Source organism: Moschus berezovskii, chromosome 12, assembly GCF_049115385.1.
Source record: "Moschus berezovskii isolate FMDL1 chromosome 12, NW_MosBer_1.0, whole genome shotgun sequence".
NCBI lineage: Eukaryota > Metazoa > Chordata > Mammalia > Artiodactyla > Moschidae > Moschus > Moschus berezovskii.
This window is the reverse complement of record NC_142471.1, coordinates 51,195,539-51,222,930: the sequence shown is the minus strand read 5'-3', so window position 1 is coordinate 51,222,930 and position 27,392 is coordinate 51,195,539. Positions and strand designations below refer to the sequence as shown.

Here is a 27,392-nt window from a genome sequence, read left to right as displayed (position 1 = left end):
TAATATTTTTCTTTTTACTATTTTTACGGCTTTAAATTTATAGACATTTTGGAGTCATTGGGGCAGGAGGAGAAGGGGATGACAGAGAATGAGATGGCTGGATGGCATCACCGACTCGATGGACATGAGTTTGAGTGAACTCCGGGAGTTGGTGATAGACAGGGAAGCCTGGTGTGCTGTGATTCATGGGGTCGCAAGGAGTCGGACACGACGGAGAGATTGACCTGAACTGAACTGAAAAACATCTAGTATATGGGTGGGATTGGTATAGGCAGCCTCTGAAACTTAAAAAAAATGACAACAAAGTCAATCAACATGTAATGTTTGTATGCACAGATGTTTATTCATTCATTCAATAGGTATTTATTGAACAGGTACTATGTGCCTGACACTCACTAGGCAATAAAAGCACAAAGGAAGGTTAGAGGAAGTGAATTGTGCAGTCATGGAGTTTATAGCTTCACAAACAAACCAGGCAATTGTTTAAATTTTATAGCTACATTTATAAACACTTAGCTGTGAAGAAAGCTGATTGCCAAAGAATTGATGCTTTGGAACTGTGGTGTTGGAGAAGACTCTTGAGAGACCCTTGTACTGCAAGGAGATCCAACCAGTATTCATTGGAAGGACTGATGCTAAAGCTGAAACTCCAATACTTTGGCCACCTCATGCGACGAGTTGACTCACTGGAAAAGACTCTGATGCTGGGAAAGGTTGGGGGCGGGAGGAGAAGGGGACGACAGAGAATGAGATGGCTGGATGCCATCACTGACTCTGTGGACATGAGTTTGAGTGAATTCCGGGAGTTGGTGATGGACAGGGAGTCCTGGCGTGCTGTGATTCATGGGGTCATGGAGAGTCGGACATGACTGAGCGACTGAACTGAACTGAACTGACCTGAACTGAACCTATATTTATAGCTAAATGTAGTAGACACATTAATATCAGATCCCTACTTAGAAATTTAGTGGTAAACAAAGCATGTACCTCTTATATTTTATATTCCCCACATTCCTACAAAGTTATTGTAAGTAGAATCAGGTGTCTGTGTGGTTTGATGAAATGACTAGACCAGGAATATTAGTTTCTGGCTATTGATTTACTTACTAAAAATAGGTCATAATGTATTTACATACTTAGTAATGACCTCTGAGAAAATAGTTTTGTATTTTGGCTTATTTACCTCCATAAGAATGTTTCCTTTCTCCTTTACAGAGGAAATTGTATATTTGGACTTTCATAATGGTGTGACAGTATAGTTTTGAAATTTTTAGAAGGGCATGACAGTAAACTTTTGAAGTATTCTCTAATGTTTTTATTTTCTATTGATTCCACTAGACTCTATGCCATTAGGTATATATGAAATTGTCATATAAAGATGAGAAATCACCATAGAATCTTGAAATATATTACTGTAGTCATACACATTAACATCAAAAAAGAGGAAAAGGTACTTTTGTAGAATATTTAATTCTTCATTTAACAGCCTGCAATGCAGAAGACCCCAACTTGATTCCTGGGTTGGGAAGATCCTCCGGAGAAGGGATAGGCTACCCACTCCAGTACTCTTGGGCTTCCCTAGTGGCTCAACAAGTAAAGAAGCCGCCTGCAATGTGGGAGACTTGGGTTCGATCCCTGGATTGAAAAGATCCCTTGGAAAAGGGAAAAGATACCCGCTCCAGTATTCTGGCCTGGAGAACTCCATGGACTGTATAACCCATGGGGTCACAAATAGACCCGACTGAGGTGACTCACTTTTACTTCACTTTCTACGTTTAACAGTTGAATGAATGTACTATCTCAAAAGTAACAATAAAAGTACACATTCAAATTCTGCTAGAATTTCTAAGAAAGAAAGAGATAAGTCATTTTTCAATGTGTCAATAATACCCAAGAAAGATAGTAAACATTTACAATCATGCCATCTAGGTAGGAAGATATATAGTGAGTATTCAGTACCATAAGATACATAAATTCATCATTATTTAAGGAAGTCATGATATTTCATTTCCATTTAAAATTTTTGCCAAAGAAGTTGCAATTAATACATTAATTCTACATTTATTTTTTATCATGATGCATTTGTATGTATGTAAATATGTATATCATTCAGTCAAAAAAAAAGAAGAGAATCCTGCTATTGTGACAACATGGACAGAACATGACGGCCTATGCTAAGTGAAATAGGTCAGTGAAGGCAAAAACTGTATGATCTCACTAATATGTGAAATCTAAATTAAAAAAGGAAACTCACAGAAAGAGAGAACAAGTTGATGGCTGCCAGAAATAGGAGGAAGGAGGTAGTGGGTGAGGAAACCAGGTAAAGGCAGTCAAAAGGTACAAGCTTCTAGTTATAAGACAAGCAAGTTCTGGGAATGAATGTACACCATGCCAACTATAGTTAAAAATACTATATTATATGCTTGATTGCTAGAAGAGTAGATATTAAAAGTCCTCATCATGAGAACAAAATTAACTATATGTGGTGATGAATGTTAACTAAATTTATCTCAGTATTTATTTTGAAATACATACATTTTCAAATTATTGCCTTGCACAGTTTTAAATGAATAAAATATTGCATGTCAATTATATCTCAATAAAGCTGGAAAAATAATTATAGTTAGATATCTTCTACTAGTTTTTTTTTTTTAAATCTGTATGGCATCCCTAGTTATTAAATTTTGAAAGAAGTTTAAAAAGCCTGAGAGGTTGTTCTGACAAACCAGACTTAGCATCAACATTTCTTCTTAAATAGGGTAATTTATTATTTAGAATCCATTAGATAAAGATTTAAATGTCCATTTTCTAGAAACTGATTCACCAGGCTTACTATGTATGATTGGCAATTTAATTTTCCCCTCTTTTTTATATAATACCATCATTGAAAAATGAAAATATAGAAATAAAATAATCACGTAAACACCTCTTACTCCTGGAATATTTTTTTTAGTTTGATATGTAAATGTTATAAAATTAGAAATAACGCACAATAACATTTTTGAAGACATTTTTTAAATGTTAATTTGTTTAACTTTATTTTGATGTGGACAATTTTTAAAGTGTTTACTGACTTTAATATTATAATTTTGCTTCCATTTTCTATGTTTTGTTTTCTTTGGAATTCAAAGTCCAGCATACACCATAGAAATTACATGCTTACCAGGTTTTCAATATCTTCCCAATACTCACAGGACAAAACTCAAATCTTTAATATGCCCCAAATTTCTGCCTCATCTTACAGTAGCTTAATTTCATTCTTTCTTCCTTAGCCATACAGACCTTCTTTAAATCTTGGAATGTGTTTTCTTCCTTTTCAATTTAGAAGTTTTATAGAACCAACTGACCCCACTATATTTTAACCCCTGACCCCACTATATTCCTTTTTAACCCCTGACCCCACTATATTCCTTCACCTACAAGTCTAATTATTACTTATTTATATCTCAACTCCTGTTTCTAACCCCTGACCCCACTATATTCCTTCACCTACAAGTCTAATTATTACTTATTTATATCTCAACTCCTGTTTCTAACCCCTGACCCCACTATATTCCTTCACCTACAAGTCTAATTATTACTTATTTATATCTCAACTCCTGTTTCTCCCAAAAAAATTTGCTGATATCCCCCATTGCTGCATTGTATAATTTGCTTTAAATGCTCATAAAACTATGTTCTTTTCTTCAATGTTACTTATAAATGTGTATTTATAATCTGCTTCTTATGATCATTTCATTAATTTTTGTCTACTACTCATAAGATCTCTGAGGGTATGAATCACGTATACTTTGTTCAGTGTTACTATTTCTACTGCAGTTATGTGTCCAATCAATATCCACTGATAGGACGAGAAAAGGAACTAATGCAACTTGAATATGGCAGTCATTTTATATCACTTAAAACCTTTTCAATGTTTGTGTTTTCCTATGAATTATACACTTTAAAGAGAATATGAGTTCCCTATTAACTGTTCCGTTTTATACTCTGTGAATAGCATTGTGCTGACATTTTTAAAAATCATTAAATTAGTAGACAACTATACTTGGTGAACTAACAAAATTTAAAGTAAAATAGCTTTGATTTTCCTGCTTCATCTTTTTCATCTTACTCTGAACTGAAATTCACAGCTCAAAGAACATTCTGAGAACTTCTGTAAAAAGACAAGTAAAATGTACCATCAGTGAGACAGAAATAGGCTTCACAAACAATTCTGTAAGGGACCTGGACATCTTAAACTTGACTCTAAACTGTGGGAATATATCTCTATACGACAGTCATTGAAGGAGTTATTTCATTTATAAAGATGATTAGAAGATGATAACAAAAATAACAAACTGTATTTGGTAACAAGAACCTTATATCTTTAGCTATCACATATATATTGAAGGTTTATTATTTAAACTAACATTCAAATTAAGTAGAAACCCACTCCCCACATTGCATCTGCAGTGATAATTCCCTAAAATTCTTTTTAATCAAAAACTGCTAATGATCTATTAACAAATGAGGGTAAAAGAATTTAATTGTGACATTTTGGTTTACTTAGCATCCGCTCTTTCTTCCTCATATCTTTGTTTACTTTCAGGCAATTATTTATTCCCACTTCTCTTGCTTTGAATATATGGTAAATGTATTCTATTCCAGACATAGAAGGCTTTTAGTCCCATCATCTGGGAGTAGCCAGAAGTCAGGCAATTAGGATTGCTTCTTTCCTTTCTATGCATAAACTCTTGAAAACAAAGCTATTAAAAAAAAAAAACCTTTGGATGGCCAACACCTGGCATAAGCCTACTAAATAATAATATCACAACTACTTTCTTTAGCATGTTTTCTGAACCTAGTACTTTATAAAGTTCTTTATCTCATACATAAAGTAATTATTGGATCCTCAGGGAGCTTAGGTAACTTGCCCAAATTCAATGAACATATGATAAGTGTTGCAGCCAGGATTTAAACCTTCCGTTCCGTACCATCGCTCAGTCGTGTCCGACTCTTTGCGACCCGGTGGACTGTAGCCTACCAGGCTTCTCCATCCATGGGATTCTCCAGGCAAGAATACTAGAGTGGGTTACCATTTCCTTCTCCAGGGGATCTTCCTAACCCAGGGATTGAACCCGGGTATCCCGCGTTGGAGGCAGACGCTTTAACCTCTGAGCCACCAGGGAAACCTTAGGACCCCATTATGTTATTTTGCTTCTGAAAAGTTTACATTTACTATCAACAAAATAAAACTAAGGTACCACATTATATGTTGTACTTGAACCAAAATTTCTCATAGGCAGAAATGCAATGAAAGAAGAGAATATATAATAACTCTTTTTATAGAAGAGCTTGCTTTAAATTCTAAACAGTGTATTTAAAATGAACTGTTAGAACTTGAGTCCTTTGTTGTTGGAAGACTTGCTTCACTCTGCTCTATGAGCAAATGTCAAACTATACATAACCTTGAAAATGTGAAGGATAAATTGAATTCCATGTGGATACAGAGAAAGCCTGTGAAACCTGAAATGAAGGATTGTCAAAGTTACTCTTTCAATAGTTAGAGAGGCAAAATCTATTATCTTTGAGGCAAGATATTAGTAGTGCCACAAAAAGACAGGAAAGGTTATCTTCAAGTAAATTCAACTCTTATATTGAACGATAAATCTAAATTAAAATAGAAAACAACATTAGTAATCAAATGATGCTCTCTGAATGTCAGTTTACTTTCTATTTATAGTTTTCATGTAGCTTTTTTTTTCATTCTTTGAAGTCAAGACCAATAGTTTTCCCTAAACTACTGCATTTATTGATGAAAAATCTTTTTTCAAAATTCCCAAGTCCAAATCTGTATGGTTTATATAAGAATAATGGCAATGTTCTTCAATATGGTAATTTTAATTCTCTTGAATAATAAAATAACTAGAACTGTTCACTCACCATTTCCTTGACCATTGTGATAGCATTCTTTTCATTTTTCATACTATTCAAATATGGATTTCTGGATTTTAAATTAAGTTTTTTCTCTATTTTTGTATATCAGGAAGTAGCCTTTATTTTTTAGAGTTCTTTATAAAATCTACTCTGTCTTTATTCAGTATAAAACCATTTGAGAAACTTATTTGGATAAAAATAGTACAAAATATTTTGTGCTTTATTTGTTATAAGATTAATTCACATTAATCTGCAAGGTATCAATTTTTACTTTAATAGGAAAACTGATAAGATTATTTTCTTCCTTAAAGGGTATTTTAATTTTTTTAAAAAAGATAGGATATTTAAATGTATGTTATTCTTATTTTGGATTTGATATATTACATTTGAATTATACTAAAAATTGAAAATGACTTACAATATTTTTTTAAGAGTTAGCAAAATAACAGCTTGTTCAAGATCTTAATAAAAAGACCTTAGGAATATTTGCCCCTTCTGTTTTCTACATATACAAATATAAATTTTGTGTTTCTATTTTGTGGAAATTATATTTTAATATACATAAATCCATAAAAAATAATATAAATATGACAATAAATCATGCAAAGTTTAATAGTCAATGTTGATAAACTTCCATTTTAGATAAATATCAAAATATGTCTATATAGGTAACATATTTTTTCAGAAAATTTGTAAACAATTGTCTTTGGTAAAATCTTTGATAAGGTGTATAGAATACTGCATTTCCCATTCAAAATCAATATTCACATTTAGACTCTATGATCTATTCCAGACATGTTGACCTTTCCATGATATTTACCTCTAAAACTCATGACAAGTGAATCCCAGTGTGCTTAAGTCTTAGTTCATCATCTTGAGAAGGCCAAATGTCATTCTGCTAAATGCTAACTCACTTGACCTACAGGAGTCAATCTATTCTCAAGTAATGCTATGCGTCTGAACTACTATTTGGATTTTGATATTTCTGTTTGGATTAAATGAAAGATGTATAAAATGTGTTTTCTGACTGACAGTAAAAGTATTTTCCAGAAGATCCAAGTAATAATTGGCTGAAAACCTCTTATCAGTTATGGAGACATGTGGTAGCAAAGAGAGTGTGCCTCATAGATCTCCTACTATAGGAAGCACCGGAGAAGGCAATGGCAACCCACTCCAGTACTCTTGCCTGGAAAATCCCATGGGCAGAGGAGCCTGGTAGGCTGCAGTCCATGGGGTCTCCACGAGTCGGACACGACTGAGCGACTTCACTTTCACTTTTCACTTTCACACACTGGAGAAGGAAATGGCAACCCACTCCAGTGTTCTTGCCTGGAGAATCCCAGGGACGGTGGAGCCCGTTGGCTGCCATCTATGGGGTCGCACAGAGTCGGACACGACTGAAGTGACTTAGCAGCAGCAGCAGCATAGGAAGTACACTTAACCAAGGTTCTAGTTGTTGTGCTCTGCTGTATTTGTTGTTGTTCAGTCACTAAGTCATGTCTGACTCTTTGTGACCCCATGGACTGCAGTACATCAGGCTGCCCTGTCCTTCATTATCACCGGAGTAGCTCAGATTAATGACCACTGAGTCAAAGATGCCATCCAACCATCTCATCCTCTGTTCTCCCCTTCTCCTCTTGCCCTCAATCTTTCCCAGCATCAAGGTCTTGTCTAATGAGTCAGCACTTCACATTAGATGGCCAAAGTATTGGAACTTCAACAGTACTCCTTCCAGTGAATATTCAGGGTTGATTTCCTTTAGGATTGACTGGTTTGATCTTCTTCCTGCCCAAGGGACTCTCAAGAGTCTTCTCCAGGACCACAATTGAAAGCATCAATTCTTCAGTGCTCAGACTTTTTTTATTGACTAACTTTCACATCTGTTAATGTTGATGGGAAAAACCATAACTTTGACTATGTGACCTTTGTCGGCAAAGGGATATCTTTGCTTTTTAAATATGCAGCCTATGTTTGTCATATTTTTTGTTTATAAAAAGATCATTTTCCTAAGTTCTGTTTATAGAAAATGATAAAGAAAAGCAGAGATGTTAAGGCAATTCCCTTCCTGGGAAACAGGATATCTCTACTATGGTTTGACTCCTCAGATATCATGCAGAAACTTGCTAAAATGATACATTAGTCACTGAAATGACACAGTAGGCTAGGATGTTTATTTATGAGCTTTTCTCCCTGTTCTTCACTTGAGGTCAGAATGCATGTAATTATATGTTCTTCTAGCCTTACTCAGCTTCCTTCTAATTTCTCTCCCACAGATTTTTCCTCTAATAAAATACTTGCTTGCTAAATCTCATCTTGTTGTCTAATTGTTAGAAGACAAACCTGAACTAACACATGAATTTAAGGGGATCAAAATTCAAAGGGAGTATTAGGTTTTTGAATTATATAAATTAGTATTTTGAAATATATAAATTAAATTAAATTAAAAATATTCACGAACATTTACAGAAAAAGTTCTAGAAACAAAGATGAAAAAGTTTAAAGGATATTAATATAGAATTTGATATACACATTAAAGTATTCATATATTGACATAGTAAAAAGGAGATGAATAAATTGAATGATTAATATATGTTAATTTATGTGGGGACAAAAAAGAAAAAAGAAAGCCCTGACTGTGACTGTTAACCATTATTAAAAATAGCAATGTAGAAGAGCTTGCCATATGAATTTATTTAAGTAGTGTGAGAAACTGGAATTTATATTTCTTTCAGTGCAGCAACTGCATGGTTACTATCATTTTTTTAATTCCATATTAATGGCAGGCATTACCATGTATGCAGAGTTCTCTTTCCCAATAAGTACAACCTTAATCAAGATACCTGCTCATAATTAAGAGGAGAGTATTATTTTATCACACCTCTCCTTAAGGAAGAAGTTTAGCTCAGATTTATTTGAACTGTAGCAAAACATGCCACCTCAAAATAGACTGCTTTGGTATATTGATTATTTTGGGCAGTAGGTACTTAGAAAATGGCAAATGCAGTGAGAAGCTTTTTCTGAGTTCCCTTATCTATCTAAAAACAGATCTTCCAAAAGGAATTCTACCATCATATATTTCTTTTCAAAGAGTTTCACTGACCAGGAAAGATCTAATATTTTCACAGGAGAGGAGAATAGAATTGGATTGTATATCCAGGAAAACTCTGCCTGAGCTATAACACATTCCATTTGTTCCAAGGGTCCCATTCACATTTCCTAAAATTACTTACTATCTCCCAAGAGGCCTGTACCTCCCTCCCCGTTTCCTGTTAAGATTGTATTTAATCCAGAATTCTAAAGCCACCTCTTCAAATTATCCATCTTCCTGTGTATGTCTCATGTATGCATGAGATACATTTGTTTATAAATTTGTTCGCTTTTCTCTTATTAATTTGTCTTTTATGACAAGAATCTCAGTTAATAAATCTGAAGGATACAAGAAAAGATATTTTCCTTCCCTATATAGTTATACTACTTGAAATGACTAAATTATAAATTTGATGAAAGTTCAGGAAAAAACACATAAAAATAATTTAAAGGAATAAATATACTAATAACCTTATCATGAAGAATAACTTCCCAATATTCATAGCTATACAAAGATTGAAGAGGTAAATTTCTCACAACTGTAGGTTTCTTAGAGGAATCCAGTCAACTTTGTGGCAAGGATATTGGAGGAATCAAAAATTAAATTATTAGCCTGAATAAGTGGTCTTTATGGTCTATTTCATTCATTTCATGGTATGACTTTGAGAATAGAATTTATGAGTAGGATTAACCTATTTTTCTGTCTTCCAATGAAAATCAAATGGTGAAAAATGGTTTAAATTATATAAGACTGAACATGTTTTAGAGAAACTTAATTGCCTAAATGGTAATAACTAAGAATTTATGATTACTTGTATAAAGTAGGGGCTAATAATCCAACTTATTCATTGGGGGAAAAAAAATGAAGCCAGATGCATGATTTTGAGAAGGGAGGGTTGCTTTGACAACTAAAGATAAAGAAATGCCATTAACTATAAGAAACTTATTTCAAGGGAAGGAAGGAGAGGGAGAATAAAGAAGGATGATTTGTAAATCAAATATAATCCAATAAAAAATAAAAACATATACAGGAAAAATATAGGATGAACAAAGATAGGCAACTGTGGAAAAGTAATTAAACAAAGTGATGAGGCTAAAAAGAAGATACACATTATTTTATCAAAGTCTGTTTTCATACAATTATATTATATTTCACTTCCCATAAAATTTTTTTTTCCCCCTAGTACAAGGAAGGCATCTCTCACACTGGGAGTTTTTAATTGATTGTGTTTAGGGGGAAAAAGTGAGATTAGAATGCCCTTCTTGAATCTAATGTTATTTTTTAAGTGCTTTCACCTCCAAATAAACCTATGTCAAGTAGCATATTCTGCAATTCTTTAACTCTAACAAAAAGGATAATTAAGGATTAATCACATTGCTTAGCATCTCTGGAAATTTTGTTCATTCAACTGAGTCAATAATTGAACCTGAAAAAAGAAATAACAGAGGGAAGGGGACATATGAAGTTTACACATTTCTGCCTTTATGGCTTTCTCCTTCCCTTTCTTTCTCCCTTCTTTCTCTTTTTCTTTCTTTTTCTTTTTAAAACGTTCTTAATTTTAATTGGAGGCTAATTACTTTACAATATTGTATTGGTTTTGCCACACATTGACATGAATCTGCCCTGGGTGTACATGTGTTCCCCATCTTGAACCCCCCTTCCACTACCCTCCCTATAACATCCCTCTGGGTCATCCCAGCACACCAGCCCCAAGCATCCTGTATCATGCATCAAACCTGGACTGGCGATTCATTTCATATATGATAATATACATGTTTCAATGCCATTCTCCCAAATCATCTCACCCTCGCCCTCTCCCACAGAATCCAAAAGACTGTTCTATACATCTGTCTCTTTTGCTGTCTCTCATACAGGGTTATGTTACCATCTTTCTAAATTCCATATATATGCATTAGTATACTGTATTGGTGCTTTTTTCTTTGTTTCTTTCTTTTTCTCTCTCTCTCTCTTCCTTTTTCCCTCCCTCTCTCCCTCTTTTTCATTCATGAAGGGAAACTGTGTCCATCTTCACAGCAATTTGAAATATCGTAGGCATGTTGACAAAGATTCTGGTTGACCATATAAAAAGAATATACCATAAAAGAATAAAACACTCTCTCACAAATAGTAGTTTTAAGATGACAAACTGGAAAATATCATAATATATAATTTCTATAAAGGTTCTAAAATGATTAATATATTATGGGACTATGCCAAAGTCTTTGACTGTGTGGATCACAATAAACTGAGGAAAACTCTGAAAGAGATGGGAATACCAGACCACCTGACCTGCCCCTTGAGAAACCTATATGCAGGTCAGGAAGCAACAGTTAGAACTGGACATGGAACAACAGACTGGTTCCAAATAGGAAAAGGAGTACATCAAGGCTGTTTATTATCACCCTGCTTATTTAACTTATATGCAGAGTACATCATGAGAAAAGCTGTGCTGGAGGAAGCACAAGCTGGAATCGAGATTGCCAGGAGAAATATCAATAACCCACTCCAGTGTTCTTGCCTGGAGAATCCCAGGGACGGGGGAGCCTGGTGGGCTTCCGTCTATGGGGTCACACAGAGTCGGACACGACTGAAGTGACTTAGCAGCAGCAGCAGCAGCAGCAGATATGCAGATGACACTGCCCGTATGGCAGAAAGTGAAGAGGAACTAAAAAGCATTTTGATGAAAGTGAAAGACAGAGTGAAAAAGTTGGCTGAAAGCTCAACATTCAAAAAACGAAGATCATGGCATCTGGTCTCATCACTTCACGGGAAATAGATGGGAAAACAGTGTAAATAGTGTCAGACCTTATATTCTGGGCTCCAAAATCACTGCAGATGGTGATTGCAGCCATGAAAATAAAAGATGCTTACTCCTTGGAAGGAAAGTTATGACCAAGCTAAAGAGCATTTTGAAAAGCAGAGACATTACTTTGCCAACCAAGGTCCATCTAGTCAAAGCTATGGTTTTTCTAGTGGTCATGTATGAATATGAGAGTTGGACTGTGAAGAAAGCTGAACACTGAAGAATTGATGCTTTTGAACTGTGGTGTTGGACAAGACTCTTGAGAGTCCCTTGGACTGCAAGGAGATCCAACTAGTCCATCCTAAAGGAGATCAGTCCTCGTTGTTCATTGGAAGGACTGATGTTGAAACTCCAATACCTTGGCCACCTCACGTGAAGAATTGACTCATTGGAAAAGACCCTGATGCTGGGAGGGGTTGGAGGCAGGAGGAGAAGGGGACGACAGAGGATGAGATGGCTGGATGGCATCATTGACTCGACGTATTTGAGTGAACTCTGGGAATTGGTGATGGACAAGGAGGCCTGGCATGCTGTGATTTATGGGGTTGCAAAGAGTCGGACATGACCGAACAATTGAATGGAACTGAACTGAGCTAATATGATAACAAATCTAAATTTCTTGCTCACATAACAGTTCATTGAGGGATTCCTAAGGAGGCAGCTCTTCTCTAAGCTGAGATTCAGAGACCTACGTCCCTTTTATCTTGTATTTCTATAGCTGTCAACATATGGATCCTAAAGTTCCCTGGGTATTGTTTCCATTTCACTCACCCCAGGGAAAAAATGTAAGTCAGGCTAAGAAATGGCATAGATGATATTGTTCCACATTTTATTGGCCAGAACTCAGTCACAGGGATCCATTAGCAAGTGAGGCTAGGAAAAGTGCTCTAGCTATATACAGAGGAGGGAGAGGAAAGGATTTAGGAAGCATCCAGGTACTTCTGCTATGCACTATTAAAAAAATCTTTAAAAGAATGGAGAGATAATTGATGAAGAAAATAATTATCACCCTTAGGTTCCTTTTTAAAATAGTTCTTTCCACATTTTACATCAAATAAGCCTATGTAAATATTTAAGTTCAAAGGAGAAGGGAGCCACAGAGAATAAGATTTTTGGATAGCATCATCGACCCAATGGACATGAGTCTGAGCAAACGCCAGGATATAGTGAAGGACAGGAAAGCCTGGCATGCTGCAGTCCATGGGTTTGCAGAGGGTCAGACATGACGGAGCTACTGAACAACAACAAAATCTACATTTATTCATAATGAAGCATTTTCTATGAGTATTTGACATGACTTTTGTATTATCCAAGTTTTCTGGCTTTATGACAGAAAACAAAACAATCCTGTTTAGTATCTAAGTACTATTAAGTCCATTGTGGCAATTATACTGATTCTTGTATAGAATTTTCTTTGTAAACTATAGGATGAAACAAGATTACCCAAATGCCTTTATGTGCCAGAATAACAAATGAACTTGATAGTCAAGGGCACTATTTGCAATTGTTAGAAATGTTCTTCTGGAAGGTCAAAGAATTTTTCCACATATACTAATGTATCTGCTTTTAATTTTAGCACCAAATAATTGGCTAGCTTTTCTTCTCAGTTAACAGGTTTATTAATGAAATCTATTTGCAGTTAGTAGTTCTATGCAGAGGAGATAAGAAATGGTAAATTATTCATTGAACAAAACATCCACATTTTCAAAAGTGACATTAAACAAAGACACTTAAAAAAAGAAATTGTTGGAGCAATGCCCTGGTGCAATCCATGATATTGGCCTTAATGCACAATATTTTAGCTAAAAGAGTTAATGAGCACTATAATGGAGAGGTCTGGAGGGAAATATCTATTACTAAGGAAGTGGTTCCAAGTGAAAGCACAGGGAAAAAAAGGAAAAAAAGGACATCAATTACTAAGTTTATTTAAATTAAAGGTGTTACACAGGACACTTTTTCCTTCTTTGGGGACTTTCAAAGAAAGACTAGACTTGAGGTGAGAAGCTTTAGAGAACAAGAGTAGAAATTTTGTAGAACTGAAGCTAAGGGATATCTGAACTGATCTAAGATACTAGCTACAATTTTTTAAGCATCTGATCTAGGTAAGTGGGGAAATAACTCCAGAAAGAATGAAGGGATGGAGCCAAAGCAAAACAACACCCAGTTGTGGATGTGACGTGATAGAAGCAAGGTCTGAAGCTGTAAAGAGCAATATTGCATAGGAACCTGGAATGTTAGGTCCATGAATCAAGGCAAATTGGAAGTGATCAAACAGGAGATGGCAAGAGTGAACATCGACCTTCTAGGAATCAGCAAACTAAAATGGACTGGAATGGTTGAATTTAACTCAGATGATCATTTTATCTACTACTGTGGGCAAGAATCCCTTAGAAGAAATGGAGTAGCCACCATAGTCAACAATAGAGTCCAAAATGCAGTACTGGGATGCAATCTCAAAAATGACAGAATGATCTCTGTTTGTTTCCAAGGCACACCATTCAATACAATGGTAACCCATCTATGCCCCAACCAGTAAATTTGAAGAAGCTGAAGTTGAATGAATCTTTGAAGACCTACCTACAAGACCTTTTAGAGTTAACACCAAAAAAAAAGATGTATTTTTCATTATAGGGGACTGGAATGCAAAAGTAAGAAATCAAGAAACACCTGGAGTAACAGGCAAATTTGGCCTTGGAGTACAGAATGAAGCAGGACAAAGGCTAATAGAGTTCTGCCAAGAGAACACACTGGTCATAGCAAACACCCTCTTCCAACAACATACAAGAAGACGCTACACATGGACATCACCAGATGGTCGACACAGAAATCAGATTGATTATATTCCTTGCAGCCAAAGAGGGAGAAGGTCTATACAGTCAGCAAAAACAAGACCGGGAGATGACTATGGCTCAGATCATGAACTCCTTATTGTCAAATTCAGACTGAAATGGAAGAAAGTGGAGAAAACCATTAGAACATTCAGATATGGCCTGAATCAAATCCCTTATGACTGTACAGTGGAACTGGGAAATAGATTTAAGGGACTAGATCTGACAGAGAGAGTGCCTGATGAACTATGGACAGAGGTTCGTGACATTGTACAGGAAACAGGAATCAAGACCATCCCCAAGAAAAAGAAATGTAAAAAAGCAAAATGCCTGTCTGAGGAGGCCATACACATAGATGTGAAAAGAAGTGAAGTGAATAGCAAAGGAGAAAAGGAAAGACATACCCATTTGAATGCAGAGTTCCAAAGAATAGCAAAGAGAGATAAGAAAACCTTCCTCAGTGATCAATGCAAAGAAACAGAGGAAAACAATATAATGGGAAAGACTAGAGATCTCTTCAAGAAAATTAGAGATACCAAGGGAATATTTCATGCAAAAATCGGCTCAATAAAGGACAGAAGTGGTAGGGATGTAACAGAAGCAGAAGATATTAAGAAAAGGTGGCAAGAATACACAGAAGAACTGTACAAAAAAGATGTTCACGACCCAGATAATCACGATGGTGTGATCATTTACCTAGAGCCAGACATCCTGGAAGGTGAAGTCAAGTGTGTCTTAGGAAGCATCACTATGAACAAAGCTAGTGGAGGGGATGGAATTCCAGTTGAAGTATTTCAAAATCTAAAAGATGATGCTGTGAAAATGCTGCACTCAATTTGTCAGCAAATTTTGAGAACTCAGTAGTGGCCACAGGACTGGAAAAGATCAGTCTTCATTCCAATCCCAAAGAAAGGCAATGCCAAAGAACGCTCAAACTACTGCACAATTGCACTCATCTCACACGCTAGTAAAGTCATGCTCAAAATTCTCCAAGCCAGGCTTCAGCAATATGTGACCCGTGAACTCCCAGATGTTCAAGCAGGTTTTAGAAAAGGCAGAGGAACCAGAGATCAAATTGCCAACATCCGCTGGATCATGGAGAAAGCAAGAGAGTTTCAGAAAAACATCTATTTCTGCTTCATTGACTATGCCAAAGTCTTTGACTGTGTGGATCACAGTAAACTGTGGCAAATTCTGAAAGAGATGGGAATCCCAGACCACCTGACCTGCCTCTTGAGAAACCTGTATGCAGGTCAGGAAGCAACAGTTAGAACTGGACATGGAACAACAAACTGGTTCCAAATAGGAAAAGGAGTATGTCAAGGCTGTATATTGTCACTGTGCTAATTTAACTTATATGCCAAATACATCATGAGAAACACTGGGTTGGGGGAAGCACAAGCTGGAATCAAGATTGCCAGGAGAAATATCAATAATCTCAGATATTCAGATGACACTATCCTTATGGCAGAAAGTGAAGAACTATAGAGCCTCTTGATGACAGAGAAAGAGGTGAGTGAAAAGTTGGCTTAAAGTTCAAGATTCAGAAAACTAAAATCATGGCATCTGGACCCATCACTTCATGTCAAATAGATGGGGAAACAGTGGAAACAGTGTCAGACTTTATTTTTCTGGGCTTAAAAATCACTGCAGATGGTGATTGCAGCCATGAAATTAAAAGACAATTACTCCTTGGAAGGAAAGTTATACCAAACTAGACAGCATATTGAAAAGCAAAGACATTACTTTGTCAACAAAAGTCCATCTAGTCAAGGCTATGGTTTTTCCAGTGGTCATGTATGGATGTGAGAATTGGACTATAAAGAAAACTGAGCACCAAAGATTTTATGCTTTTGAACTGTGGTGTTGGAGGAGACTCTTGAGAATCTCTTGGACTGCAAGGAGATCCAACCAGTCCATCCTAAAGGAGATCACTCCTGGGTGTTCATTGGAAGGACTGATGTTGAAGCTTAAACTCCAATATTTTTTCCACCTGATGTGAAGAACGATGCTGGGAAAGATTGAAGGTGTGAGTAGAAGGGGATGGCAGAAGATGAGGTAGATGGTTGGATGCCATCTCCGACTCAATGAAAATGAGTTTGAGTAAACTCTGGGAGTTTACTCTGCAGCACTAGTGTGCTGCAGTCCCTGGGGTCGTAAAGAGTTGGACACAACTGAGAGACTGAACTGAACTGAAACTACTCTTTCTTCAAGAAGAAGCTCATAACTATGGTGATCACAGATACCATTAAGTGTGTCTCTAACATGCTTCCTTAGTATTTTAACCTTCTATTATTTTGTTTTTACATTGTATTATGCTTTTCATATAGTCCTTTTTTTCCAACCCATAGTTGTGAGCCTCTGGAGTGTAACAACTAGTTATGTTTTAAGTTTATGTCCAGAAGGAGTAAATAGAGAAATACAGTATATAGTTAGTCTCCTTCTAATGTTTTTGAGAAAACTATCTCCATTGTGTCCTAACACACTAATAAAAGTACATTAATAGTTTAACTTAATTGAATTTTGAAAAATCATGAATAAAATTATGCTATATTTGCAGGTGAGCATTACAGAAATACTTTCACTTACATCCATTCATGAAGCAATAATGAACATATAGTGATTTTAGTTTCATTATTTTTTCAATAAATTCTCTCTCTAACATACACAATGAACTGAACTGTGTTTCCCTAAAATTCATATTTGACATCCGAACCTTCAGTGGGATGTTATTTGGAGATGGGGCCTAGGGAGGTATCTAGGTTTAGATGAGATCATGAAGCAGGGGCACTTATCTTGGGGTTACTGCCTTTGTAAGAAAAGACACCAGAGACCTGCTTTCTTTCACTTTCCTCTATGTCAGGTTATAGCAATAAGACAATAGTCTGCAAGCCAGGAAGAGACCTTTCACCAGAACCTGATCATGCTGAATCCCTGATCTTGAACTTCCAGCCTCCAGAGCTGTGTGAAAATAATGTCTGTTGTTTAAGACACAGAATCCTTGAAATTTGTTATGACAGCCTCACCTGACTAAGAATATATATACTGAGTCTATAGTTGTAATATATACTATACATATAAATGCAAACACACACATTCTCTCACTCACTGATTATATAGGAAATATCATTTCAGATATAACTCAGAATTAAATGATATAATGTAACTGGCAGCAACAAGAAACTAAATATCTACTTTTTACCACTGAGATAATTAATCAGTTGCAATTTAAATCCCTAAACATAATACTGAATTTTTCAAAGCTAACTTTAACTATTTTAAAGGATCCATTATACATCAAAGCATTTCTAAAACTGATATTTATACTAGATTACCATTTAAGTATATTAACTTTTAAAATAAATATTAAGTTAATTTAGAAAAGTTAAAACTAGAATTAGGTCTGCTTCACTGATCAATTCACATTACATCGATTTTGAGAGGTTAAAAGAAAACAAAACAGAACAGAATAAAAACCTTCGTATATTACAAAACCTGATAGTAATTAATACCTGTATTCCTCTTGTGTAAAGCGAGGGATTTCTCCTGGATGTAAGACAAGAATCTTCACAGTGGCACTGCTGGACATCACAGGCTCACCATCATCAAAAGCAACAATGACCAACTTAAAAAGTAATAAAAACTCAAGTTAAAGATGATTTAAAAGAAGAAGACAAAAGCATAATTTTTCTATGAATGTTTTAAATTATTGAACTGCCTGGTTCCAAAAGGGGAGCAATAATCATTTTTTCATTGCCTACCAAGTAGAAGAGACATGCTAGGATATGCACAACAATCCCACCAGGTAGATGTTATTATTTCCATTTGCCAGGTGAGAAAACTGAAAGAAATTCAGTTAATAGCTTTATGATATAATGAAACAGGGTACTCAAAGACGGTGCACTGGGACAACCCTGAGGGATGGGATGGGGAAGGAGTTGGGAGGGGCGTTCAGGGTGGGGGAACACATGTACACCCATGGCTGATTCATGTCAATGTATGGCAAAAAAACATTACAATATTGTAAAATAATTAGCCTCCAATTAAAATAAATTAATTTTTTAAAAAAGCTAGCAGTAAAACAGGTATAAGTTACTACATCTCTCAAAAGATCTTTTCTCTTTCATAATTCCACTGGTGCCTACAGTAAAAACATGAAACTTTTATAAGTTTGAACACATTTTAAAAGTATTAAGTTCAGTCGCATTGATAGCAAAAAGCTAATTAGCTTGCTTACAAAAAGAAATTAATTTTTCCAGTGAATCAATTGTCTGCAAGATTATATGGAAGAAATACTTCACTTTGGAGGATAAAATTGGAAATCTTCATAGTTTAACACACTTTGATATGCACTCTCTTAAAAACAATTAATTATATAAAACCAAGTTCATACTGAAGAATAAAGAATGTTCAAGTGATGTGAACTAAAGAAAAAGTTTTAGTCTTAAGATTAATATCTGTATATTATTTATTACTAAAATACCTTTTATAATCAATCATTTTTTTGACTAACTGTATTATGTCAAGAAGAACTTAAGTTTAAGAAATATTAAAGTTTAAAACTATGTATTTCTCTAGAATGTATATACTTTTGGATGCTGCAAGTGACTAATCTAAACTAAATCAAACTAGATCATGGAACCACAATCAAGGGTCATTCTGAGAGTCACAATTTGCCTTCAGGTTAACACTTACAAACAGAACAATTATTTCAAATGGAGACAAAATTATGTGAGACAGTGCTCACTGATATTCACAAGGTTAACTGGTGAAAGTATTACCCCAATTTATGGTCAAAGGCTTTATTCTCAGAGACAGAATTTTTCTAGTAACTATAGAGAATGGAAACAGTCAAATTTTTAATATAATGGGTTATTTATGATAATAGTTAAGGGTAATATTATTTCAAATTTTCTAAAAGTATAACGTATCAAGAAGACATAAATTTGAACCAGCAATTGCCTCTAGGTACTGATTTGAGAGAAAGAAATATCAAGTGGCAAATTATATCTGAACAAGGAGTTTTGCAACAGTAAAGATTGTAACAAAAATTGGAAACAGACTAATTATCCAACAACAAGTTATTGGACAAAAAAAAAAGAAAAAAAAACAATAGTACATTCATACAATAGAACATTGTGCAACAATTTAAATATCATCAATAGCGTTCTTATATTGATGCTGAAGCTGAAGCTCCAATACTTTGGCCACCTCATGCGACGAGTTGACTCACTGGAAAAGACTCTGATGCTGGGAGGGATTCAGGGCAGGAGGAGAAGGGGACGACAGAGAATGAGATGGCTGGATGGCATCACCAACTCAATGGACATAAGTTTGAGTGAACTCCGGGAGTTGGTGATGGACAGGGAGGCCTGGCGTGCTGTGATTCATGGGGTCTCAAAGAATCGGACATGACTGAGTGACTGAACTGAACTGATACTTAAATTTCAAAAAATATTGTGAATAATATAATCATACAAACATGCTCTTTTTAAAAATTTTGTATGCTTTCAGTAGCAGGGAATTTTATCACAAAGATAGAGATAAAATGGTAAATTTTAATATCCAAGAAGAGAAATATCAAGCATTTTTTTTCCTTTTTACTTAACTGTAGTTTCTAAGTGTCTATGCAGTAAAAATGTACTGTTTTGTAACTTTAAAATATTACAAAGGAGAAAAATGGGAAAGTGTATGGTTATTTGTTAAACCAAACTCTTAAACAAAAGGTAAATATCAAATAGACACTATAGAGAAAACACTGAACTGACCTTAAAAATTGTTGTAGGTTCTTCATTAAGATTTACTCGCGTTATTACTCTTCCAGAATCTTCTTCTACATCAAAAATACTTGCAGGATAAGGAAATTGGACATCATCTACCCTATACCTCACACGGCTTGCAGGTAATCCCTAAAATAAAATTATATATTATTTCACAAAATGAAAACAAAATGTAGTGATAATGCAAAATTGATTTGTAAAATAAATAGTCATTTAGAAATGAAAAATTATATTTTTACTTTTCCTATTTTCAGGTTTAAAATGCAGCAGAACTTTTATTTCTTTAGAAAAACAATCTGAATCAGAGAAGTGTCTTTATTATATGTTATTTAAAATTATTGATGTAAAAGAATAAATCAAAGGTTTCCTTGATGTCTTCCCTCCATATTTATTTAATTATATGAATTTCACGTTCTTCCTTGAACATTCATTCTCTTTAATATTTTATCATCTGACATCATTATAAGTTATTTTCCTTATTAGAACTGTGTGATGCTCAGAGAAGATAAAGTGTGAAGAATTAAGGTAAACTGGAGGACCTGGTATGAAAGTAAAAGAAAAATTATTTGCCATCTGTTCTATGCTGTTTAGTAGGTAATGTTAATTTCATAAATCAATTCTCACAACAGTCCTTTAGGATAACATTACTACTAATGATGATAGTAATAATAGTAAAATAATTATAGTTAATATCTGTTGGAAGCTTATTATGTGTGAGAATCATACTAAAATTTTTATACATACAGTCTACCACACAATTTTTTAATGAATTTATATGGCTTACATGGAATTTAAAAATGCTGAAATGTTCCAGACATATATCAAGATAAGTTGGAATAGCAAACAAAAAAATTTATTTGTAAAGAAAAGCTAACATTTGATAATTTTGAAAAAGAATCTGTAACTAGAACAGTCAAAAATACATTGAATATCATCACTTACATTAGAGTTAAGACTGGTTTTACTTTTCATTATAATGGGGCGGGCACTCTACTTTTTTTAAGTGCTTACAGCCAGTAAATCTCATCAGTCCTAGAGGTAAAATAAACACCTCAGACTCAGAGCTAATATGTGGTCAAGTTTGATTTCAATCTTTAACAAACACTATTTTATATCACAAAACTCTTCAGAGCAGAACACCTCTATTTGGCATTATCCTGATGTGGTATAAGGGTGTAACACCAAGGGTGTTACCTCATAGGCTCATTCGGTTAATGAGGCTTTGTGGGATAATAGTTCTGAGAACACTGTTCTCGATATTGTTGTGCTTCTTCATGACTATCCTTGAACAGAATGTGTAGTTCATGTTGATTCCCGAGTCACATTGGGGTTACAGGACAAATATGTCAGCCTACAGAACCTGTATAATCCCCTAATTACTAGCTGTAAGTCCAAGCCTTTCATTCATGCCATCTTGGTTTATCACTACCTCCTTGAACACTTGATGCAACTCTGTTCACTCTTTTGTTTTTCCTTCTTTCTATCTGGTGACTCCATCTCAGATTCTGCTTGTTCCTACTTTGCTTAGCATGTCCCAAGGCTCTGTGACAGGCAGTTTTATCTTCTCTACCTCTACTCAAGTCCTATAGAACTTCTTCTAGTCCATGATTTACATACTTCCTATTAGTTAATAATCATAAATTTAAATTTTTAGCACTTTTGTTACTAGGGAAAAATTACAGCAAAAACCATTTCAAAAACGAATTTCAGTTTCTACTAAGCATCATTATCCATTCAGTCTACAGTATTGCAATTCTTAGGACTATCATGACTCAGTTATCAAGCAATGTACAATATGTCAGTTATACTTAGCATCTGTCTAATAATGCCAAGGTATTAGTGATACATTTGGAGTTTATAGCTTTAATTGATAAAACAACAAACAAACCAAAACCAAACAACTTTTAGTGTTACAGAGTGTTATCCTGAAGATGCCTAAAATTCTTTGCTATCCAGAATATCTTACAATCTTCCTGGAGGATTGCTAGAGATAAGATTGTATGTAGAAGAACACATATGTTATATATTAGCCATATCAGTAGGTTTTGAATTCTGATTTGTCACAGATTACTATCACATAAAGAAAATGTGGAACTAAGATGACATTTTAAGCCCATAAAAGACATTTTAATTGTTTATTCCATCACCCTGTTATCAAGGCACCACATTTCATTTCATAAAAAATAATATAACTAAATACCTAAAATGATTTAGATGTTCTTTGAATATATTCAAAAGTTTTTTGTTTGTTTCTGTTACTTTCATTTTCTCCCTCCCTCTCTTCTCACAACCTTCTTCTCTTCTTCACTCTATTTTCTCTTTCCTCTCCTTTACCTCTCTGTTTCCTTCCCTCTCTTCCTAACTTTCCTTCTAAAATATATATATTTTTAAATAATAGCCTTGTTTCAATTTGATAATGTGGTATATCACATAGATTTTGCGAATACTGAGGACTCCTTGCATCCCTGGGATAAAGCCCACTTGATCATGATGTATGATCTTTTAAATATGGTGTTGGATTCTGTAAAAACCACATGATTATCTCAAAAGATGCAGAGAAAGCTTTTGACAAAATTCAACATCCATTTATGATAAAAACCTTCCAGATAGCAGGCATAGAAGGAACATACCTCAGCATAATAAAAGCCATATATGATAAACCCACAGCAAACATTATCCTCAATGGTGAAAAATTGAAAGCATTTCCCCTAAAGTCAGGAATAAGACAAGGGTGCCCACTCTCACCACTACTATTCAACATAGTTTTGGAAGTTTTAGGCACAGCAATCAGAAAAGAAAAAGAAATAAAAGTAATCCAGATTGGAAAAGAAGTAAAACTTTGACTGTTTGTAGACGACATGATCCTTTACAAAGAAAACCCTAAAGACACCACCAGAAAATTACTAGAGTTAGTCAATGAATATAGTAAAGTTGCAGGATATAAAATTAACACAGAGAAATCCCTTGCATTCCTATACACTAAAAAAGGAAAGAGAAATTAAGGAAAAAATTATTCACTGTTGCAATGAAAAGAATAAAATACTTAGGAATAAAGAAAAAAAAGACCTATATATAGAAAACTATGGAACACTGGTGAAAGAAATCAATGATGACACTAATAGATGGCGAAATATACTATGTTCATGGATCGGAAGAATCAATACAGTGAAAACGAGTATACCACCCAAAGCAATCTATATATTCAATGCACTCCCTATCAAGCTACCAATGGCATTTTTCAGAGAACTAGAACAAATAATTTCACAATTTGTATGGAAATACAAAAAACCTCGGACAGTGACAGCAATCTTGAGAAAGAAGAATGGAACAGGAAGAATCAAATTGCCTGACTTCAGGCTTTACTATAAAGCTATAGTCATCAAGACAGTATGGTAGTGGCACAATGACAGAAATATAGATCAATGGAACTAAATAGAAAGCCCACAGATAAATCCATGCACCTATGGACACGTTATCTTTGAAAAAGGAGGCAAGAATATACATTGGAGAAAATACAATCTCTTTAACAAGTGGTCCTGGGAAAACTGGTCAACCACTTGTAAAAGAATGAAACTAGAAGACTTACTAACACCATACACAAAAATAAACTCAAAATGGATTGAAGATCTAAATGTAAGACCAGAAACGACAAAACTCTTAGAGGAAAACATAGGCAAAACACTCTCTTACATAAATCACAGCAGGATCCTCTATGATCCACCTACCAGTGTAATGAAAATAAAAGCAAAAATAAATAAATAGGACCTAATTAAACTTAAAAGCTTGGCACAATGAAGAAAACTATCAGCAAGGTGAAAAGACCACTTTCAGAATGGGAGAAAATAATAGCAAATGAAGCAACTGACAAAGAATTAATCTCAAAAAAATACAAGCAGCTGCTGCAGCTCAATTAATTCCAGAAAAATAAACGACCCACTCAAAAAAATGGCCAAATAACTAAACAGATATTTCTCCAAAGAAGACATACAGATGGCTAATAAACACATGAAAAGATGCTTAACCATCACTCATTATCAGAGAAATGAAAATCAAAACCACAGTGAGGTAACATCTCACACAAGTTTGAATGATTGCAACCAAAAAGTCTAAGTTCAGTTGCTCAGTCGTGTCTGACTCTTTGCGACCCCATGAATCACAGCATGCTAAGCCTCCCTGTCCATCACCAACTCCCAGAGTTCACTCAAACTCACCTGCATCGACTTGGTGATGCCATCCAGCCATCTCATTCTCTGTCGTCTCCTTCTCCTCCTGCCCCCAATCCCTCCCAGCATCAGGGTCTTCTCCAGTGAGTCAACTCGTCGCATGAGGTGGCCAAGGTATTGGAGTTTCAGCTTTAGCATCAGTTCTTCCAATGAAAACCCAGGACTGATCTCCTTTAGGATGGACTGGTTAGATCTCCTTGCAGTCCAAGGGACTCTCAAGAGTCTTCTCCAACACCACAGTTCAAAAGCATCAATTGTTCGGTGATCAGCTTTCTTCACAGTCCAACTCTCACATCCATACATGACCACGGGAAAAACAATAGCCTTGACTAGACGGACCTTGTTTGGCAAAGTAATGTCTCTGCTTTTTAATATGCTGTCTAGGTTGGGCATAACTTTCCTTCCAAGGAGTAAGCATCTTTTAATTTCATGGCTGCAATCAGCATCTGCGGTGATTTTGGAGTCCAAAAAAATGAAGTCTGACAATGTTTCCACTGTTTCTCCATCTATTTCCCATGAATTGATGGGAGCAGATGCCATGATTTTTGTTTTCTGAATGTTGAGCTTTCAGACAACTTTTTCACTCTCCTCTTTTACTTGCATCAAGAGGCTTTTTAGTTTCTCTTCACTTTCTGCCATAAGAGTGCTGTGATCTGCATATCTGAGGTTATTGATATTTCTCCCAGCAATCTTGATTCCAGCTTGTGTGCTTCTTCCAGCTAGTTTTTCTCATAATGTATCCTGCATATAAGTTAAATAAGCAGGGTGACAATATACAGCCTTGACATATTCCTTTTCCTATTTGGAACCAGTCTGTTGTTCCATGTCCAGGTCTAACTGTTGCTTCCTGACCTGCATACAGGTTTCTCAAGAGGCAGGTCAGGTGGTCTGGGATTCCCATCTCTTTCAGAATTTTTCACAGTGTACTGTGATCCACACAGTCAAAGACTTTGGCATAGTCAATAAAGCAGAAATAGATATTTTTCTGGAACTCTCTTGCTTTCTGATGATCCAGCAGATGTTGGCAATTTGATCTCTGGTTCCTCTGCTTTTTCTAAATCCAGCTTGAACATCTGGAAGTTCATAGGTCACATATTGCTGAAGCCTGGCTTGGAGAGTTTTGAGCATGACTTTACTAGCGTGTGAGATGAGGGCAATTGTGCGGTAGCCTGAGCATTCTTTGGGATTGCCTTTCTTTGGGATTGGAATGAAGACTGACATTTTCCAGTCCTGTGGCCACTGCTGAATTTTCCAAATTTGCTGGCATATTGAGTGAAGCACTTTCACAGCATCATCTTTCAGGATTTGAAATTGCTCAACTGGAATTCCATCACCTCCACTAGCTTTGTTCGTAGTGATCCTTTCTAAGGCCCACTTGACTTCACCTTCCACTGGTTCTAGGTGAGTGATCACACCATCGTGGTTATCCTGGTCATGAACATCTTTTTTGTACAGTTCTTCTGTGTATTCTTGCCACCTCTTCTTAATATCTTCTGCTTCTGTTAGGTTCTGTCCTTTATCAAGCCCATCTTTGCATGAAATGTTCCCTTGATATCTCTAATTTTCTTGAAGAGATCTCTAGTCTTTTCTATTCTGTTGTTTTCCTCCATTTCTTTGCATTGATCACTGAGGAAGGCTTTCTTATCTGTCCTTGCTATTCTTTGGAACTCTGCATTCAGATGCATATATCTTTCTTTTTCTCCTTGTTTTTTGCTTCTCTTCTCTTCACAGCTATTTGTAAGGCCTCCCCAGACAGCCATTTTGCTTTTTTGCATTTCTTTTCCATGGGGATGGTCTTGACCCCTGTCTACTGTACAATATCATGAACCTCCGTCCATAGTTCATCAGGCACTCTATCAGATCTAGTCCCTTAAATCTATTTCTCACTTCCACTCTATAATCATAAGGGATATGACGTAGTTCATATCTGAATAGTCTATTGGTTTTCCCTACTTTCTTCAACTTAAGTCTGAATTTAGAAATAATGAGTTTATGATCTGAGCCACAGTCAGCTCCTGGTCTTGTTTTTGCTAACTGTATAGAGCTTCTCCATCTTTGGCTGCAAAGAATATAATCAATCTGATTTCAGCATTGACCATCTGGTGTGTGCATGTGTAGAGTCTTTTCTCATGTTGTTGGAAGAGGGTCTTTACTATTACCAGTGCGTTCTCTTGGCAAAACTCTATTAGACTTTGCACTGCTTCATTCTGTACTCCAAGACCAAATTTGCCTGTTACTCCAGGTGTTTCTTGACTTCCTGCTTTTGCATTCCAGTCCCATATAATTAAAAGGACATCTTTTTTGGGTGTTAGTTCTAAAAGGTCTTGTAGGTCTTCATAGAACCGTTCAACTTCGGCTTCTTCAGCGTTACTGGTTGGGGCATAGGCTTGGATTACTGTAATATTGAATGGTTTGCCTTGGAAATGAACAGAGATCATTCTGTCATTTTTGAGATTGCATACAAGTATGGCATTTCAGATTCTTTTGTTGACCATGATGGCTACTCCTTTTTTCTAAGGAATTCCTGCCCACAGTAGTAGATATAAAAGTCATCTGAGTTAAATTCACCCATTCCAGTCCATTTTAGTTCACTGAATCCTAGAATGTCGACGTTCACTCTTGCCATCTCCTGTTTGACCACTTCCAATTTGTCTTTATTCATGGACCTAACATCCCAGTTTCCTATGCTATATCACTCTTTACAGCACTGGACCTTGCTTCTATCACTAATCACATCCACAACCAGGTATTATT

At 35.5% G+C, this 27,392-nt stretch overlaps 1 protein-coding gene across 16 annotated transcripts in view; it reads right to left on the bottom strand.

Moving 5' to 3' along the window:
• Positions 1 to 27,392, bottom strand: part of PCDH15 (protocadherin related 15) — an 870,688-nt gene that overhangs the window by 173,556 nt on the left and 669,740 nt on the right. For all 16 annotated transcript variants that reach the window (XM_088842500.1, XM_088842496.1, XM_088842498.1 and 13 more), the window contains 2 exons: positions 20,404 to 20,544; positions 18,148 to 18,260 (listed from right to left, as the gene is read on the bottom strand). In XM_088842500.1, coding sequence (XP_088698626.1) covers positions 18,148 to 18,260; positions 20,404 to 20,544 — 254 coding nt within the window. The remainder of the gene's footprint in view (positions 1 to 18,147; positions 18,261 to 20,403; positions 20,545 to 27,392) is intronic.